The 22,127-nt window shown below is 36.4% G+C and overlaps 1 protein-coding gene across 1 annotated transcript in view; it reads left to right on the top strand.

Moving 5' to 3' along the window:
* The first annotated feature begins 13,120 nt into the window (after positions 1-13,120).
* ephb3b (eph receptor B3b) overlaps positions 13,121-22,127 on the top strand; it is a 52,499-nt gene continuing 43,492 nt past the window's right edge. Inside the window, exon 1 of the mRNA XM_073844633.1 lies at positions 13,121-13,641. Within this exon, the coding sequence (XP_073700734.1) occupies positions 13,578-13,641 (64 nt within the window). The 5' untranslated portion in view covers positions 13,121-13,577. The remainder of the gene's footprint in view (positions 13,642-22,127) is intronic.

Raw genomic sequence — 22,127 nt, forward strand, 5'->3', positions numbered from 1 at the left:
GCTTCTCCTTTTTTACGTCAAATGAAGGCTACATCATTGTGGCCAATCAATTCAATTTTTGTTTCATCTGAACCATAAAACTGAAGACCAGAAGTCTTCTCCTTTGTCCAGATGAGCATTTGCAAAGGCCAAGTGGGCTTTTGTGTGCCTTATCTGGAGAAGTGGTGTCCTCCTTGGTCTGTGTCCATGGAACCCAGCGGTGTGCAGTCTGTGGACTGTCTGCCTTGAGATGTTGCCACCAGCAGAGCCCAGATTCGTCAGGATGGCCTTGGTGATGATCCTTAGAAACTTTTTTACATCTCTCACTATCCTCCTGGCCAGCACAGGTCTCACTTTTGGCTTCTGACCACGTCCTCTGAGATTTTTCAGAGTGCGGAAAGTCTTGTATTTTTTAATAATACTTTGCACTGTAGCCACTGGAACTTCAAAACATTTAGATACGGTCTTATAGCCCTTTCCTGACTTGTGATCAGCCACAATGCGCAGCCGCAGGTCCTCAGTGAGCTCCTTTGTCTTAGCCATGACTGTCCACAAACCAACAGCAGAGAGCTTCTGTTTTTCAGCCGTTGAGTTGATTAAATTAGGATAATTAGGATGCTTTAGAACAGCTTGGACTATTTGGAATGGTATAGAACTTTTTTTTTTTTCCCATACACTGTGACAGTTTGCAAAGGGTATGAATTGTTTTTGACGTGCCACTTCTTGTTCAAATGTAAATAAAAGCTGAGAAATATATATATATTTTTTTCCACAATGATGCCTCTTGTACATCGTCTTATTATCTTTTGGGAGAAGCCTGTGTCATTTCCGGTCAAAAAAAAAAAAAAACTTGCTGGTTGAATAAAAGTAACTTTAAGTCAGAATTTGTCAGGGGTATGAATAATTTCAGGCTTGACTGTATAAATATATAATACCAGCAACAATGAAAATTTGCCAGGCAACCTTAAAGGAGTAATAATAAAACTGTAATAACACTGTAACAACTTTAACTGAAGTTGTTTTCCGCAGCAATCCCGGACTTGTGCGCTGACAAACGTTGCTTAAGGGCGGTTTTCTATCAGATTTATTATTTCATCGTTTTTCTATCAGCTGCGAGCAGTTAATCTTGGGCGTTTGATGGATTGCTGTCTGTCAGTCTCACTTCCAGCACCTGTAGGAAGCACAGAACAGGACGGGCTCTCTGATTGCCATCCTGGCAGCGGCGGGCCGGGTGTGCGTATGTACGTGTGGATTACATTCTCTCGCAGGAATCTTACCCTTTTCTTGGGCTAGAGTTGTGTGTCACAACACGCTCCAGAGAGATTTACAGGCCACACATTTTACAACTGATATGAACCATAATTTCCATGCTAATCCCTGACAACGAGAGCCAAACATATACATCCAGGATGGAGTGGCACATCATTTTCCAGGCAAATTGTGGAGTTTAAGATTATAAATTGATGGTTTGGTGCTGTTTTAACTTTCAGAATTTGGTATAATATGCATTTTTGTACACATATGCATTTATTCATGTACTGCAGCATCCAAAATGAAATAATTTTATGTACAAATCTTATTGAAGTGTTTTAAGTTCCATCATAGGTTGGTTTTGTTGTATTTAATACATGACAGTCATCATTATAACAGTTTGACCGTGTTCTGTGAGATTTCTCTTGCCCTATTCTTGTCACGTATAACTTGTTTCGAAGGATTTCATCACTTTACCCGAGACTAAAACTTAAGATGTTAAAATTAATGGAAATTCTGTCATCCTTTAATCATTATTTAATCATTTAATTATTATTTTGTTTGCCATGGGAAATGACATATATCTTAAATAAAAGAAGAAATGCTGGACTGCAATAATTGTGGGGGAAAAAAGGGGGAAACTGTTCTTGGATTTTAATGTATTTTCAGGGCTTGCAATGTTGGAGGCTGCAATTCAACATGGTTGTATATTTAAGATTTCACATTTCACAGATAATTTCATTATTAAAAATGCAATAATCCATATGCACCTTAAAGTTAATTTCTAATATATTCAGTTTGTTTAAAAATACTACCTATATTATTCGACACATCATTTTGTGGTTCATTTCATGCAGATTTTGGGACTGTTACTGCAATGCCATTTTGGTTTTTGATTACTGCAATGCAACATATCATCGCCATTATTTTACTTATACAAATTTATTAACGCTATTTTGTAAGTTATAAATTATATAGAGCTTATACAAATTTATTTTTATTAAATAAATACAGTTAATGCATGTATTATGGACATATTTATGAAATATAATATATAACTCATGCAGATATTTTGGTTTCTAAACTTTTTAGTTTTTGCTGCTTAATATTCTTTCTTTCTTTCTTTTAGGATTCTTTGATGACTAGAGAGTTCATAACAGCATTTATTTGAAATACATATCTTTTGTAACATTGTGTCTTGACTTTCACTTTCGATCAATTTAATGCATCCTTGCTGAATAAAAGGTTTAATTTCTTTTTTTTTTCATCTGAAAATTCAGCTTTGCAATCACAGAAATAAATTACATAAAATTCATAAAATATATTCATATTTTCATACATTCATATTAATTTCTATTTTTTTACTGCACAATCATAAAAAGATTACATAAAATGCATTCAAATATTAATATTTTAAATATATAATAATTTTAAAATTGCAATAATAATTTTAAAATTCTAAACTTTTTATTATGTATTATTTAATGAAATTGTTTTTTTTTTTGTGCGCAATCACAAAAAACATTACATAAAATACATTAAAATATTAATATTTAAAATATATATAAAATAGAAAACAGTAACTTTTAAATTGTTATTGCATTTCATAAAATTATACACACAACACAACTATACAAATATATTCATGATAGAAATATATATGATATGTATGGTTTTTAGTTTTTGATGCGTATTATTTTTATGGAAATCTTGTTTCCCCTTTTTTTCCACAGACATAGATTACATAAAATACATAAAACATTCCTATTGTAAACATATTCACATAAAATACAGTCATTTTAAATTACATTTCATAAAATTACATGTATACTTTTGATCAAACAAACACAGCCTTGTAGAGCATAAGAGTGGTCTTTCAAAAAACATTACAACATTTCAATGATTCAACACTTTTTACTCCAAATGAATGTGCATCCAAATGAAATGAAACATGAAAAAACGGTAACCGGTAAAGTACATCAACCAGCATCCAAAACTTTTTAAAACCCTGAGATTTGATTGACTCAATATATCTTCCTGACTGCTGCATATTTATCGAGCCTGATTTCTGGCAGCACACAATGCGCTTCGTCGTTTCCTGCAGCCGCTGAACTTTATCCGCATTTGGGCTGCATTCATAAGCTTTCATTGCTCAATATCTCCAGGTGTTTGCCATGAAGTGAAACTACAATAAGATTAATGAGGCCCCCAAAACAATCTGACACTCAGAGACAAAGAACAATGATCAAGTGTGTGGATGTTTTGTCATGTCGGGGATTTCGTCTTCCTGAACGCACGCATCAGTCAACAGCCTCCCGCTTAGAGGACTCCAGTGAACATCAGTCAGACGCGGGGCGCTTGTGCCTTTCGGCTCTGCCAAAACATCGCCGGCGACTCTGGTTCCCATTAGCCGTGAGCTCTTGAGCCGAGAAATATGGGTGGTTTGATGGTGCTCCGCAAGACCATAGGGGAGCATGTTAGAAGTAGCATGGCTCTAATTCGAAGCAGACGCTCTTGGGGGAAGGTAGATTACAGTAAACACTAAAGAGAAGGTGCGAGAGTGACTTTGCCCGCCATTATGCTGAAAACGTTATAAAACGAGTTCCCAGAACGTTCTCTGCAGACCATGTAAACAAATTAAAACGTTGCCGATGATTCTGATTAGTCTAATGCTAATTATATATCATAAACAAACTATTTTTTGCAGAATTTCATGTCCGAAATAAGCTTTTAATAAAGTGTAGACATCAAAGTGGTCAAATCGCATTATAATGATAATATAATTCCAATTTTAAAGCTAAAAATAAGCCAAGGTTAAGCGTAGTCTGATAATCATGTCATAAACACTGGGTTTATTTCTTTATTGCTTCTCCAGCACTCGCTTCCACATAAAGCCGCGCTGGCGTAATTTAAAAAAAATAACGGTCATTTCGTTTCACTGACTGACCAGCATTCGTTGATTGATCTCTTTAATGGATAATTACTTATAAGTAAAATACATACCAGAGTAAATATTTTTATTTCAGGGAGATTTGACACGTCTAATTGAAGAGAACATGATGTTAACCGAGACGTTTTCGTTTATTGACCAAAAGAGGGAAGCACATCGTCGTTAATTCAGTGGTAAGAAAATGAATGTTATTCGTTTTTAATGTTTGTAAAAATACAACACACATTTTAAAAATGCAATATTTGGTTGAAATCGTTACCTATATATAGTGCTTTAATAAACATCAAATCTGGGTTATATATGGTATGGTACTTCTAATCTTACATATTAACGAATATGAAATCTAACATGATATAGGATCATTTCAGGGAACCTTCTAGGAACATAAATAGAACGTTCCATGTTGGTTAGCCAGGAAAGTTTTCTTAACGTAAATAGAATGTTCCCTTTATCTACTGGGAACGTTCTATTTACGTTAAGAAAACTTTGCTGGCTAACCAACAGGGAACATTCTAAGGAACGTTCTGGGAACCAAAAAGTAACGTTCCCAGAACGTTCTAGCAACCCAAAAATTTTAGCTGGGTAACCAGTTTTAAATCCCAGTCGCACAGATTGGGAAAGTTGTAACAGTGCTGCAATTTGCCCTGCTATATTAAACTGTGCTATTCAATGACATTAGCAATGCAATTTACACCATTTACTTTATGGACTTAATGAGAAACCACAAGAAGCAGGTAAATAAAGACTGACAGTCAATGTTTAATGTTCAGAAATTCAAGTGTTAGGCTGTGCCCCGCACTCCCCTACGTAATGGACTTTTCTGGATGAGGAATTTATCAACTTCCTTGACCTCAGCATCACCTCAATCCAATAATAAGCGAGTGATCGTATCCGCGGTGCATTTGGAAATGAAAGTGAATTCCCTCTTGCCCTCCGAATGTCCCGCTTCCTCTCGGGCTTGAGAATGTTGACATTGACCTATTGTGATTGACTCTTAATGGCCGCTGCCGCTGGACGGGTAATACGGCAAGACTGGACTCGTTTACAGGAATATGTACGAGAGGTCAGAGATCAAGCAGGAGAGGGGGAATGAGATTGAAGGGACGTCACTTTGTATTTACATTTGGATTAGGCGCTTTATGCAATATTGGTGGCCTCTGAGCGACTGTTTGTCATTGTGGTAATAGACTGAGAGACTTTTAACATCATATAATAAAGCTGTTCGCTGATATATATTTATAATAATATGTATGTTTTTGAACAGCAAGATTTGTAATGTTATTTAAAGAAGTCTCTTCTGCTCTTTTGCTCACCAAGCCTGCATTTATTTGATCCAAAGTACAGCAAAAACAGTAAAACTGATTTTTTTTAAAATAGTTTTAATATTTAAAATAACTGTTTTCTATTGGAATATATTGTAAAATGTAATTTATTCCTGTGATCAAAGCTGAATTTTTTTTTAAGTTTTATTTTATATAACTATTATATTATAATAGAGTCTTTTTGCGAGACCTTTGGCACTAATCAGAAAGCTAAAAGCAGCCGTTCAGTTCTGGGAACTGTATCAGTGTTGTCTGTTGGCACGGCCTGCTCTCGGTGGCACAGCAATTATGTTTTGTTCCATGAGACAATGCATTTACAAAACCCTGTACTTAAAGTGGGTGAAACCTGTCAGCCAGCATTTCACGCTCATGCCCTTTCCCACATGAGTCCATACATGTCAGGTATGTGTGTGTGTGTGTGTGTGTGTGTGTGTGTGTGTGTGTTTGAGATGTTTGAGATGAAGAGATCAGCACAACATGCAGATACAAGGCTGTTTGAAGTGCAAAGCCATGGGAAGAATGTAACTAAAGGCAGTGATTAAGAGTGGGGGATGTTTCTGTAGGTGCCATAACATCAATTAACAGTAACCCTCTAACTAGACACCTAAATCACAGTTCTACATAGAGTACACTCTTAAAACTAAAGGTGCTTCATGATGCCATAGAAGAACCTTTTTTGTCCAAATGGTTCTATAAAGTACCTTTAACATCTGAAGAACCTTTCTGTTTCACAAAAGGTTCTTTGTGGTGAAAAAGGCAAGAAAGAGATATTTTTTTTAACCCTCTGGTTGTTATTTTCTTTTTCCTTGAAAATACTAGTTAATGTTATCACATTGGACGCAAACTTCCTGACTTTGTTCACACAAGGTATACGTACTTCTCAGATTTTTTTTTTTTTTTCCGAATTTTATCATTTTTTGTGGGTTTTATTTCACCTAGTCACACTTGTGGTGTTCCCGGGTCAAAAATGACCGGACTCCATTTATGTTTATGAATCTCTATTTTTTCCTATATAATGACCAAATATTGGATTCATTCTTTTTGTCAACTTGTTTTCTTTCATTTAGGATTGGTTTTGAGTTTCTATTTGCATTTGATTAATTGTAGGCCTCATTTATCTGAGAGTAGGCACCTCATTTTTGGAGTGAAAAATATTTTTTAATGAATAATTTTTACAATATTAAACAAAAAAATGTAAATATTTGCACTGTTTCTCACACTAGTGTGCTTTAATGTTTAATCAGGAAGTTTGCTTTTAAATGTTTGTATTTTGTACAAAATTGCAAAATGTCACACTTTTGGTGTTTCCAATCAAAAATTACCGGACTCCAAACAATTGCTTATAAATCTCTAATTTTCCTATATTATGACCAAATATTGGATCCAATCTTTTTGTCAACTTGTTTTCTTTCATTTAGGACTGGTTTTGTGTTTCTATTTGCATCTGATTAAGCGTAAACCTCATTTATACGAAAGTAGGCACCTCATTTGTTGAGTGAAAAAAAAAAAAAAACATTTTTTTATGTATAATTTTCACAATATGAGATAAAAAAAATTGTGAAAATGTGCACTGTTTATCTCACTACTGTGCTTTAATGTTTAAAAAGTAAGTTTGTTTTTAAATGTTTTCATTTTGTACAAAATTACACAAAATCACACTTGTCAAAAATGGTCAGCCATTGAAAGTGAATGGGGAAGATCACAAAAAAACCCTATAAAAAAGGGGAACAAAGTGGGGAACACTTATGCTGTTCCCTGCTTTTTTTACTCAAAAAATGAGGTGCCTACTTTCAGATAAATGAGGCTTATGATTAATCAGATCCAGATCGAAAGGCAAAACCAGTCCTAAATGAAAGAAAACAAGTTTACAAAAAGAATGAATCCAATATTTGGTCATAATATAGCATAATCGGAAATTTTTACGCAATTGTTTGGAGTCCGGTCATTTTTGACCAGGAACACCACAAGTGTGACTTTTTGCAGTTTTGTACAAAAGAAAAGCATTTAAAAGCAATCTTCCTGATCGAACATTAAATCACACTAGTGTGATAAGCAGTGCACATTTTTATCTCATATTGTGAAAATTATTCATAAAAACATTTTTTTTTAACTCACTTACTTTCGGATAAATGAGGCTTACGATTAATCAGATGCAAATAGAAATGCATAACCAGTCCTAAACTAAGAAAACAAGTTGGCAAAAAGATTGAATACAATATTTGGTGACAATATAGCATAATGAGAGATTTATAAGCAATTGCTTGGAGTCCGACAGGAATCCAAACACAACCAGAGGGTTAAAGAACCTTTGACTGAATGGTTCTTTGTGGAACCAAACATGGTTTTTCTATGGCATTGCTGTAAAGCACCTTTATTTTCAAGAGTGTAGAGCAACTCAATACGCTCATACTCATATTGCTTCAGCGCTAGTGTGTTTGTTAGTCCAGCATCAAAGTAGGCCAGTAGTGGAAGGGGATCGGGTGTAAGTTTGAGAAATTTCCATATGTCCGCATGGCAATAAAATGTCTGCCACTTTACTTATTGAGTTTGTAATGAATGCCAGGTGCATGGTCTGCTTTTTCAAGGCACTCCTTGGACAGGCAACCAAACGAATGTTTCAAGAAATCTCAACATTTGACCAAAAACAGACTTTTCAGCTATTATAAAACACTCTGAATGGTTATTACCATTCATAGGGACAATAAAAGGGAATAAAGTTCTCAATGAAATCTAGAATTCGAATAACGTTTAACCTTTAAACGCAGTTCACATATAATGACAAATAACCAAGCCATAAAAATGTTGCAAAACAACACAGAACCTAAAGGCGACGAGCCAATCGCTCTATTAACTTGAATTTTCCGTTCATGCAAAATAGACCCCAGAGTTTTGGTCAGGGCCTCATATTTATGGCTTCACACACATACTTTTTTGCTTTAACAAACATTCGTATTAAAAGACTTCCTTAGTGTGTGGTTAATCCCCGTTCTCATGACCCAACCCTCTTTCAGATCGCACATATGATTTCATTAAAACACAAGGACGCCTACGCAATAAATCAAATCTCATTTTGTGTCTTTATATGAGAGCAGCTCTATAAATAACAAATATATGACAGAAATGAGGAATTGACACACTCTTGATTACCCTTAGACTTAGAGTGCCTTGTCGTAGTATTTAACTGGTCTTTTATTGTTAAAATAGAAAAGTCTAGTTCAAAACTATATTTAAAATATGTATTTTTTGAAACAAAAAAATGATGAAGCTCTACAGTTGAAGTCAAAGGTTTACATACATCTTGCAGAATCTGCAAAATAAGAGGGATCATACCAAATGCATGCTATGTTTGATTAAGTACTGACCTGAATAAGATATTTCACATAAAAGATGTTTAGAAGAAAAACATAATAGTTTAATTTATCAAAATGACCCTGTTCAAAAGTTTACACACGCTTTATTCTTAATACTGAGTTGCTACCGGAATGATCCACAGCTGTGTATTTTTGTTTAGTGATAAGTTCATAAGTCCCTTGTTTGTCTTGAACAGTTCTGAAAAATCCTTCAGGTCCCACAAATTATTTATTTATTTATTTATTTTTTTAGCATTTTTGTGCATTTGAACCCTTTCCAACAATAACTATGCTTTTGAGATCCATCTTTTCACACTGAGGACAACTGAGGGACTCATATGCAACTATTACAGAAGGTTCAAACACTCGCTGATGCTTCAGAAGGAAAAACAATGCATTAAAAAACGTTTGAACAAAATGAAGACATGAAGACATCATATTTTTTTTCATTGAGTACCGCCTTTCAGAAGCTACAGAAGATACTTAGATGTTTTCCAGAAGACCCTGATCTTACCCTGATCTACCTCTTAATGCATGTTTTTTTTTTTTCCTTTTAAAGCATCAGTGAGCATTTGAACCTTCTTTAATATTTGCATATGAGTCCCTCAGTTGTCCTCAGTGTGAAAAGATGGATCGCAAAATCATACAGTCATTGTTGGAAAGGGTTCAAATACACAAAAATGCTGAAAAACCAAAGAATTCATTGGACCTGAAGGATTTTTCTGAACTGCTCAGGACAAACAAGGAACTTAAGAACAACTATCACTAAACAAAAAACACAGCTGTGGATCATTCAGGTAACAACACTGTATCAAGCGTATGCACATTTTTTATGAATTCAAGTATTATTTTCTCTTGTGGACTATATGTAAACAACTTCCATGTGAAATATCTTATTCAGGTCAGTACTAAATAAAAAAAAAAATAACATGCGCTTTATATGATCCCTCTTTTTTTGCTAAAATAATTAACATTTGTGTACATGTAAACTTTTGACTTAAACTGTGTGTTAAGTAATTTATCGACAATACGAAAATGGTTATAGATGCAGCTATATAAACACAAAATTGCCTCAAACTCCTAAAGCGCTCAACCACTCAAGCACAGTTAAAATATCTTAATTTGATCTGAAATGCTTTTGCTTTTATTGGCAATCAGCGCTCGGCTAAAACGAAATTGAACATTTGGTGTGAATCAAGGCTCTGTACTGGGACCTTTTATATTTAGCTTTTGTACCACCAAACAATATTATCTTCTAATATTCTCATATCTATAATATGATGTATGGTTTGTGAGGATAGATCAATATTTGAAACTGTTTGAAAATCTGAAATCTGAGAGTGCCAATAAATTGCTTTAAAGTTGTCTTAACAATGCATATTACTAATCAAAAATTAAGTTCTGATATATTTATGATAGAACATTTACAACATAGCTTCATGGAACATGATTTTTACTTAATATCCTAATTATTTTTGCCATAAAAGAAAAAATGATCGTTTTGATCCATACAATGAATTTGTGGCTTTTGCTACAAGACTAAGACTGGCTTTGTGGTCCAAGGTCACACATTATACTGTAGTTATACTTAAGACGCAAGGCTACAAATTTCTCGACCATCCTAAATGTCAACCACACAGACTTCAGTTTCAATGTTTCAATGTAATGACCAAATTAATCATAGATGTTACAAAACGTTTACCTAAACAGGGTTATAAAAGAAGTCCAGAAAGAGAAACTGAAACCTCTTATTATGCTGGTTTAAAAAGCAATGTGTTGTGAACGTTTCATCAGAAAGGCTTTTTATTATTTTAAAACCACTGTCAAAGTGCATCGTCTCAGTTCCTCTCACAAACACACAGATATCGATGCACGCCTTCATTACTAGCAGACTGAACGGCGATGCTCTCCCGTACAGTCTTCCCAACAAAAGACTAGACCACGAATTATCCAAACTGCTTCAACGCAAATACCAGAACGAGAGCATTCATTATCATTTCAGTATTAGTTTACTGACTTCAGTGTATATAAGTGTACACATTTAATAGTTGGTGGATCTTAGTCAACTAATCTCTTTTATTGTCTCCTTCTTGTTTAACTTATTAATGTTAATGCAAAATATTTGTTTCTAGACAATGATATTTTAAAATGTATTTATTTTTTGGAAAGATTGAAAAAGTGTGTTTTTATCTTCAATTATGTTTGTGCCTCAAAGTTGGTTGCTAAACTGACATTAACGATAAATGTGACCCTGGACCACAAAAACAAACAAAGAATACATCGTATGAGTCTTTTTGATTTTTCTTTTATGCCAAAAATCTTTAGGACATTAAGTCAAGATCATGTTCCATGAAGATATTTTGGAAATTTCACAACCCCAAATATATATGGAAACTTAATTTTTGATTAGTAATATGCATTGCTAAGAACTTCATTTGGACAACTTTAAAGGCGATTTTCTAAACATTTTGATTTTCAAATAGTTGTATCTCAACCAAATCCTAACAAACCAGACATTAATGAAAAGCTTATCAGCTTTCAGATGATGTATAAATCTCAATTTCACAAATTGTCCCTTATGGTTTTGTGGTCCAGGGTCACAAATAGCATTTGAATAATATAAATCGATAACACTTTACAATAAGGTATATTATTTTAACATTAGTTAACTACATTAGTTAACATGAACTAAAACTGAACTATACTTCTACAGCATTTATTAATCTTAGTCCATGTTAATTTCACCATTTACTAAGGCATTATTAAAATCACAAGTTGTGTTTGTTAACATTATTAATGCACTGTGAACTAGCATGAGCAAAAAATGTATTTTTATAGTTATTTTTAATAACATTTTATAACATTATAGTGTAATAAATGTCTTGTTCATTGTTCATTCATGTTAGTTAATGTTAACAAAAGTCACATTGTAAAGTGTTACCAATAAATCAAGGTATGAATAAATTTATTTATTGTAATTTTAAGTATGAATAAACCTATTCAACATTTATCATATGTAATAGAACTTTAAATTTTTTTTTTTTTTTTTAAATTAAGATTTATACATCATCTAAAAGTTGAATAAATACGCTTTCCATTGGTGTATGGTTTGTTAGGATAGAACAATATTTGGTCAAGATACAACTATTTGAAAATCAAGAATCTGAGGGTGCAAAAAAAAAATCTAAATATTGAGAAAATCGCCTTTAAAGTTGTCCAAATGAAGTTCTTAGCAATGGAAATTTTCCAGTTTGGATCAAAAATTACTTTTTGACATTTACAAAATATATTCATGGAACATGATCTTTAATTAATAACCTAATGATTTCTGTCATAAAAGGACCGTGTATTTTTGGCTATTGCTACAAATATACGGCCGTGCTACTTACGACTGGTTTTGTGGTCCAGGGTCACGTATTTAAAGGAGGCTTCGAAACTGTCATCTACTATCTAGTTTTAACAGAAGTTAAAAGAAAAATAGAGAGAGAGCGAGAGAGAAAGAGAGATCGATGGTATATGAGTGTGTGTGAAGGATAGGCTATACTAAGCTTTCTCATGAGTAGGTCCGTATGCAAACGTACAGCATGCAACCACTTTATGTAAAACACATGTTAACACTATGTTTAGTGTCATGTCATAAATCATAACACGATAAAAATGATCGGACAGGTCAACGTGGCACATCTGAAGCGTTTCCCCGGTCCGTGCCAACCGTTAACAATCCCCTCCCGCTTTCGGCTCCAAAAGAAGCGTCGCTAATTCAGAAAGTGTTACTATTAGGCTACTACTACTAATAAACGATCACATTGAGTATTTAGCGTTATAATTAAGCATTGTAAGTATTAAACAATACAGATCAGCAAGTTTCACTTACTGTACAGTGCAATTAGCCTATTTTGTGGAAAATCTCGCAGCCTACACATTGTTACTGAGGTAAAAACGTACTCTATTAATACTTAAAGCAATATACGTGTGCAAATTAAAACAAAAGGTTTCCTCAACAACATATACATTAGGTTTGTTCGTTTCCACGAAAGTTTGAAGACATGCAAGCACTTGAACCCGCAAAGCGGCGCTCTCACCCTGCCAACTGCCTCAGATCGTCCGGGAGGCGGAGCCAGAAGAATGACTGACAGCGGACTCCTCCCCCCGCCGCCTTTCTCTCTCTCTCTCTCTCTCTCTCTCTCTCTCTCGCTTTTTCACTCTTTCCTTGATTTCAGAGCAGCCGATCTTCATTCCAGTGCACATGGAAAGGCAGAAGAGCAGGAACAGTCGGCGCTCGGAAGGTGAAACGCGCTCAGGGATTTTAGCCGCTATAAGGTGTTTTTTTTACGGGACGCGCTTTATTATTGGACTACAACAGAATGCTATTTGAGGACGAATGGACATTTAAACAACTGTTCTCCGTATAGGGATTTCACTGTGTAACATCTATAAAAGGACACACACATGCTCTCTCCACTGATGAAAAATAAGCTGGAAGGAGCGTTTACCCGGTGGATGAGTTTTGAAGCTTTTTAGCTCTTTCAGCTCTTTCAGCGCTGCTTTAGATATTTTTTGCACATTGGATTACACAAACACTGCTGAAATTGCGGTTTATGGAAACAGAGCTCAGTAGAAGAGCGCTGAAGTTGGAGAAGAGGGTCTCTGAAGCTGGACTGAGGGTCTGAAGGATTGTACAATCTCCTCCTGGAGCTCCACTTTCATGTCCGAAGTCTCTGGTTTATGACAATGGATTATTTGCTGTTTTTATGCGGCTTTTTGCTGCCTCTGTCTTCGGCTGTTGAAGGTAAGATTGTCTGTATTTTTTTACCAGCCCAAGTCTGGGAGGCAAGTCACGGGGTCGATAGTATTGATGCGCGTCTATAGGAGTTGCGCTTCGGACTCCCGAAAATATTAACCGGGTTTTAAGGTTTTAGTTTTATGCGTTTTAATGAATGCAGAAACACGCGCCTGGGCCGATGCTTTCTTGGGGAATCGATCTGGCCATTGAATTACACCAATACACATGCAATTAGACTGCAGAACTTCTCCCTCCTAATTGTTGTTTATTTTCTTTCACCGAGACAATAGTTTGTGTCTTTCGTAAAGGAAATGTCTCTACAGGGAGTCCCACTTCAACAGTCTCTCTGTCAGTCAAAACGCAAATCCAAGCTCCCTCAAAAGACACATGGTGGATTTTGAGCGTTTCATTTTTGGGCAACGCATAAATTGACTAGAATTGTCATTTTATTTGCTCATTTGTGTCTAGAGCTTGCGCTCATGTTTGTGAATCAATTATGGGATTTTTGGCGTGTTGTTTTTAATCACAATTATGAATCGTTTATTTCACAATGACTCAGATCGGTAGTTTAGCTGGCTTTTGATTTAATTAATTCTTCGAAGTCTGGACCTCCATTAGACTCGGGGACCTTTTGACACCAATAAAGATGAAAATGAGTGGGCGCCTAATAGATTTTCAGCGAGAACAACATGTCGATTTATTTATTTCTTTATTGGTATTTTAAGCCATACAATTGGCAACAAGCATGAAATCGTGAACACTTGCTTATTGTACTGCTGTTCAGACTTGTCTATTGTGAGTCTTACTAGGGAAATCTTTGAACAGCACTATTATTTAATCAAACTCGTTTTTTGATAGTATTAATGGGGATATTGCCATATAACTACAACACGTTTAGCCACAATTAGACTATTTTTTTTTTTAAAGAAGATTGTTTATATTTTACTGCTCAGTGTTGGATTATTACTATCTGCAAACTATATTACTAACTAAATGAGAGGATATATCGCTTTATTTGTTAAAAAAAAAATGAATGTTTTAATGAGTGACGGATGTTGAATGCGGGAAGTTGTTTAGAGACCATACGGTTGTTCAGTAAAATGTTTCTCCTCACAGCCTTTTCCCCACCGTGGTGTATATTTCTATATCACCCTTGTAAAAGTTATTTAGGCTAAATAAACTTCGCTAAGTGTCAGATAACATATCAGAAAGAAAATAAGTGAATGTTTATATGAATGGCACACGGGCCTCGGTTACGAGCCTATATTCTGATACTTTGTTTTACTCGTTTAGCTCGAAAATCAAGCAGATTATTAACAGGCGTTAATTGCAGCCAAGTGTCATAATTATCGTGCTTAATGAAATCGTAATTTAACAATAAAAGAGTTATACGTGATAACAATGAATAACTTAATCAGCTACTCAAATGATTCAATATAGGCCTGTTGTTTACGGCTGATTTTGTGTCCGTTCATAGCCTACTAAAAGATTTTCTGAAATCTATACGAATTTAATTTATTCTTAGTGTTTTTGCTCACAACATTCATGACATATTCTTGCTCCCTGGGGAGTTTCCTCTCTATGAAAGCCCAGTGAATTAAAAAAAAGAAGATCAAAGCTGTCCAAAATGTGATTTCAATGCATTTCTAATTTCTCCCTTTCTATAATATTAGTTACGCGTCACTCTCCATTTGAATCTGAACGCACACGCATAGTAGTATCCAAATCTCTCTCTCCTCTTGTCCAATTAGTCAAATCTGGTTTGTAATTCCCACTACCCCCACTGCACTTATTATTTAGCACACACGTTCGTGATAAACATATTTTGTCCTGTATACTTATTCTGAGTTAAACACGGTAATTTAACACATATCTCATCGGTGGCCTTTGCTGTATAACGCGAGTACGGTGTAAGTACATGCAGACCATTTGACCCCATAAATCAACGTGGTAAAATACTAACATTACTCTTGTTTAGCTTTCCCCCCACATTCACTGTATTTACAGTATTTCAGTCGTTAAAAACAAGAGTCCCCGCGCCTCTAGGAACATTTTCTATTTTTTCGGACCGTATCTGCCCTTTTCATGTCCCATTGATGTGGTAATTCAAAGGTAAACGCAGTTAAAGCAGACATAGCGCTTACTGGCGAAATAACAGACTCATTTTGGGGGTAAACAGCATTAACATGAGAAACAAGGGAATAATTAGAGGGCACATTCACTGCAGAAGAGCCGTAACGTGAGCTTGAAGAAAGGCCTGAACGCGCAGCGTAAGCAAAACGTTTATTTGTATTTTTAGAAAAAGGTTCAATTCACTCTCACATGTGAGGTTTTGGGAAGTAGACATGTTGTAGGCAAGGATGTGTCTATTTTATTTAAACCAGTTCGGCATTTAGCATTGACTGAAAGGATAAATGAAGTGTTTGCACTTTTAAGAACCATTTATCAAAGCGCAGGACAGGCCCGTTTAAAATGGAACTGCTGATGGCAAACAATAAATTATGAAAAACGATTATGAAATAAAAGAAATAGTGACAGTCATATGGCATGAATTGTAGACTAATTTACATTTTAAAACTGTATAGGTTTTATACTTAAATCTTAGTTTTTATTAAAAAAGCTCTTTGAAAAGTTCCGCGTCAGTGACTGTAATTTATAGACTAGGCCTACATCGCTATTATTTTGCCGCTGCTGTTATTTTAATAGCCTGTAAATATAAAGTATTTATTATTATATAATAATAAATAATTATTATTATCAATTTGTAGATATAAAATGTCTATAAATTATTATTATTAATAATAATATTAATATTATGACAGCTGTTGAGCGCAACACCCGAATTCTGCAATCAATACAAATTCATCGATCTGTAAAAATCCGTGGTCAAAAGGTTTTAAAAGAGGTCAAAGTATTGATTTGTTCTTCACACCCTACACAGGGCCTACACTCCGCTGAGAGGCTCTTTTCTCAACTTATTCAATTACAGAAAAGCCGTTTTAAAATAAACATGAGCGCAGTTTGGTCTAGTAAAGTAAACAAACAAAAGTGTACGCATTTTTGCGTATTCTGAACTTCGTTCAGCGCAAATTTAAATTAAAAACGCGAATTGCAGTTTAGAACCAACAGCATTTTCCAGCTAAGTTTGTATCATTTCGATTCAGATATGTACACTATATAAATTTTTGACCTCCCCTATCAACTGTATCCATAGATGTAACCAAATAGTCAAAACTGAAGACGCCCAAATTTAAAGATTAAATTTTAAGTTAAAGAAAACCCATTTTGATTATTGGGTGGGACGTTTCTGATTCTGATGGTGGGCCTGCATTTAATGTGTGGCCTAAAATTTTGTAGTGTGTTTAATTGCTTATTCATTTATTTTCATAGATATTATATTTATAAACTAATTATTTTTGTTATTATATAAGTCTTGAGCGAGAGCCATCGAAAGGTCATGTGTTAAACAGAGGATAGGGTGAACAGATGTCCGCTGGCTTTGTTTCAGACTCTCGTAAGGAGCTCAAAGGGGTCTCAGACTTTTAGATCCCATGAAAACCAGGCAGAATTATGAGTGACTGTGGTGGTCCGCGTAAGCTCGCACCACTAGCCTATAAACATTAACGCTGATAACCTTTAGAATGCAGGAATGCTTTGGCCGTAAAATCTGAGCCCAGCGTGGAACAATAACTTGCGTTCAAGGCCAATATTTAACCAAGTGCTCTGTTAATTGATGAAGAAGTGGACTGGACGCTGACTGGAATGAAGAATTCGCTCTTTTTGGAGTGTCCACTCAAAAGGGCCATCCTGGCAGCTGACGCAAAGGCCTTTGCAGAAAAATAGGTCTTTGACACTCACGACAGTGTGAGGAGAGAATGTGTCTGGGCCTGAACACTGCCAAAATCCCCCCGGTGCTGTCTGCAGCTACTGAAGCGGAATGAGAGAGAGAAATTGAGAGCAAAAGAGAGGCAGAAAGAAAGAGGGATTGAGAGAAAAAGAGACATCGGAGCTTGGTTTCTGTCTTCGGCTGGTCAGGAGCGAGATGGGTGGCGCTGGCAGGGAATATATCTGCTACCAAAACGCCCATTGAAAAGGAGGGCGGCAGCACAGAATACCCAAACAAAGTCACATGATGACAGGCACAATAAATTTTTCTTTCCCTCTGAATGGTTTTTCCTCTCCAGCGCAGCCACAGGGATTTTTAAAAGTTTTGAAATTTGGATTTGGACGGCATGCGTGCAATGCTTCAGTGAATTTACAGAGCCAATTTGATTAGAAAAAACACAGCAGAGAGTTTTTCCCTGCCCAGAACCTACTTTTATTAACGCTCTTGAAATGTGTCATATTCATGCACCGTCTATGACTGTGTTTTATGTACACTTGAGGATTGTGCCCCTGTCAAATCTAAAACTAGAAGTGTTTTGTGACATGGTGGCTGTTTAAACTCTAACAATTTCCTTCAGTTTCAACCCACTAGAGACAAATCCATCTTTCTGTATGCATGTAGCACACAAATGTAACCCAGGAACACAAAACCAGTCTTAAGTAGCACAGTATATTGATAGCAATAACCAAAAATACATTGTATGGGTCAAAATTATCGATTTTTCTTTTATGCCAAAAATAATTACGATATTAAGTAAAGATAATGTTCCATGAAGATAATTTGTAAATTTCCTACTGTAAAAATATGCATTGCTAAGAACTTCATTTGGACAACTTTAAAGGCGATTTTCTCAATATTTAGATTTTTTTGAACCCTCAGATTGCAGATTTTCAAATAGTTGTATCTCGGTCAAATATTGTCCTATCCTAACAAACCCTACATCAATAAAAACTGTATCAGCTTATCAGCAAAAAATATCCTTATGACTGGTTTTGTGGTCCAGGGTCACAGATGTGTCAAAAAGTACCTAAGAAGTAGCATGCAGAAATACGTTACATGAGCTCCGACTGTAGAAGCAAGATGACATATGATCGGACACACACATGCAGTCCTGCTATACTCCTGAGAAATGACTAACACATTTTTACAAGAATGCCATAGCCATTAATCTATAGCGAAGCCGTTCAGTAAGTAGGAGGTTGGGGAAGCGTATAGACTTTTTGCTTCGGTGTGTTTGATCCTTTGCTGGACAATGTTTATGAGCTTTGCTGATGCTGATGAAGCAGAAGAGTTCTTTGATAGTAATTCGCCAAAATGCAGCCTTTAAACCCCAAAAAACAAATCAAAATTCTGGTATTAAGCGAAACGAAACTGACAAAGTCAAACACACAGAGAGATACTGTGCTAGTTCTCAACCACAGTTCAAATGGGGGAATGTGTGATGTTAGAAGCCCCGCAGGAAACGGCTAATGCTAACGCTAGGTGCAAATGTCTGCTTTGATTAGCAATACGGGCATGTGCGAACAGGGTGGGGGGTGTTAGGGCTAATGATGGCTTCTAAACTCCGCGCTACCAATCAGACCAGGCCTCTAGATGGTTAAAACATGCTCCTAATCTCCACATCAAACGCCGAGAGCCCCAGGCAGGGGCCCAAAAGCACACTGGCCCTTTAGCCTCTGTGTTAAATCTAGACTCGAATTTGCACTTTTGAGCCATGCTGTTCAATTACACATCTGTAGACTTTCTTAGCCATTCATTTTGCTAACGCATGTATCTGCAGAAATGAGTTTATTTTTTGCATTTGGGAATATTTTGGGAGGAGGAAAAGCTGAAATCTTTTAGTGTTGTGATTTACTGATTTCATGAAGCTCTAAAAAATATAGTTTCTACAATTACTCTACTGTAAAATCATTGTAAACTAATATGGGATTTTCTTGAAATATTGTAAAATGCGCAGAATCGATATCAGACTTTAATTGCAAGTCTTTGTTATAACAACAACTGCAATGTACCGTGTCCTTGTTACAGTGTAATTACACATTTAAGTATTGAGCAATGTTAATTACCTACATGTACTTACTATATGGTTAGGGTTAGGATGAGGTTTTGGTTTGGAGTAAGTTGCATGTAATTATGCATAATTTATTGCTATTTCTATAGCGAGTACATGTAATGTGTAACAAGGACACCGTCAAATAAAGCATTATGTACTATTTTTACCGTGGTACACTTGTGTAAGCGTAATTCGTTTTAGCCGACAACACATTCTTTTAAATTCTTTTGCTGCTTTTGTGATCTGTCACCTCTCCATTTGGTGTTCGAGGTGAGAGTAATGGCACTTCGGCAAGGTGCAAATGCAGGTACTTGTGAAAAACTGTGTTTTTTTCATGTGTCATAAATGTCCCTGAAGGCATTGCAAGTCTGTCTGTTGTAGCTGTACTGCGAGTCTTTTGAAATTCAGCTTGCTGGAAGTGGATCAGACGATTCATGTAAATGCACAGCAAGTGCCACGTATGCATGTGGCACGCTTTTATTTGGTGAATTCCTTTAAGACATTGATGGCAATCTCACTCTGGAGATAATGTAGCATGCATGTTAGTGTTAGTACAAGTATAAGCCTAGTTTTTTATTACCTATTCTCTCTTCTACTTTCTGTTGCTAGAGTATAACACCACATCCAGCTCCGACAGGGTCACCATCCCCATCCAATCAAGGATTCTGAATGAAACTCTGTGACTGATTCATTTATGGCTTGTTGTCAGGCTTGATCGATCACATTTCCTTCTCACTTAGCCTTTCTGGCAACTGCCCTTTCGAAATGTGCCAAGCCTTCTAGAGCCTCTCATTACCAGCTTTTTAAGACTTATAGAAGAATGACAGGATAGAAGATCCAATGAGTTAGAAGATAGTATCTGTCCAACGATCTTCCTGTCAACTTCCCGTGTAGCAGGCGTAGGCGAGATCTGCCATGGAAAAAGGGCGCTCGCCACGTCTCGTGAGCAACCCTGTAGATGAAATGACATGTTTCTGCAGTGACCTCAGAACTGCCCTTTTTCCAACCATGTCCCAAGTCTAGAGAACATTAGAGGCATTAGATATAAGGCAGGCAATCATGGTCCTGGCAATCTGACTTTGATTGATGCACCAAGTTGATTAAAAAACTAAACTAAACTGCTGGAAGGTAGACCCCAAGGAGGAGGACTGAATACCCCTTGATATAAGGTATGCGGTGCACCCCCAAGTCACTTGCGAGCCGCGACGAGTGGCTTATCTGTTATTAAAGTGCCCTCAACCTGAACGGGAGAGATGAGGACATAGGCGAACAAAGGGACAGAGAAAGACTGAGAGAATTGTCCAGTATCCAACAGGCACTTGGTACAGTATTGGTTGAGCAGTTCATCTGAAAAGGTGCTGAGAGGAGAGACAATGGAAATACACTGGAGCTGGTCAGATGGGGTTATGAATGCAGTGGGAATTGAGGCAGAGCTCAGGACGGCGAGAGCAGAGAGTTTTCATCTTCTGTCTTGGACAGCTGCCACGGATCTATCTCTGCATCTAAAATTTGACTTGCTCGGCCTAGCTATGCCTGAGAGGAGATCATTGTTTCTGCCTTTTCCCTCTGTCAGTCTTTCTACCTATCACTCTCTTTTTCTGAGCTAGTCTGAGAAACTCTTGATGGGCAAGGGATATGCAAGGGTTTTTAATGAATCTGAAAAGCCGGCGAGCATCAATCAATGACGGCCTTGAGCTTGCACATGAGATCAGGTCTACCTGACAGCGGGAAAGTAGAAAAGAAGGTTACAGTCTGCATATAGAATGAAGAAACTCTCGAGGTAGGAAACATAGCCTTCCAGTGTAACAGACAGATGTTATCCCTTATGTCGCAACAGTTGGTGGCTAGAAACTGTCGCTCTTTTCATTGGAATACTCATTTGCAAAGCTGTAAAAGGGATGACAACCTGGTGAAAACCTAGAGAACAAGTGTGGGAAGTTCAGAGGCCTCTCTCCCCAACAGGTGGACTTTATCCAGACAGAGAGGCTAAAGACAATGCACCTCTTTCTCTGCTCTGTTTAATGTTCCCTGTTCCACATCCCTGTCACTTCTTTTCTACACTTTCCCACCATCTTTTTACAGCCCCCCTCTCTTCCCTGCTCTCCCTGGGCACCTTACGTGGCCGTTTCTTATCAGAGAGATAATTCTAATTGTGGAATTATTTTCCCTATCTGCTATCTCACCCCTTCAGTGATATCAGAATCCCAGAACAGGTCTTAGAAGCTTGGGAACAGGGCCTATTTACCCACCTTTGTTGCATCCAGTCATTGATAAGATTTGAGACTATGTGTGTGTGTGTGTGTGTGTGTGTTACAACTCTATTCTGTCACAGTACCCAGTGGGAGCTAAGTGCTATGTCCATAAGCAATGTAAGTCAGGACAGATTTGACAAGTTCAGTCTCTTGATACTTCATTGCCCATGGCTTTTAAGAAAATCTCAGTGCGGGTTTCCACTCTTGACATCTTATGTTAAATAATGAAGGTGCGAGAGCACAAAGCAGCCCGAAAGCATAGTCATCCCAAACACGGCTTGGAGGAGAGTCAGGCAGAGGT

Source organism: Garra rufa, chromosome 7, assembly GCF_049309525.1.
Source record: "Garra rufa chromosome 7, GarRuf1.0, whole genome shotgun sequence".
Taxonomy (NCBI): domain Eukaryota; kingdom Metazoa; phylum Chordata; class Actinopteri; order Cypriniformes; family Cyprinidae; genus Garra; species Garra rufa.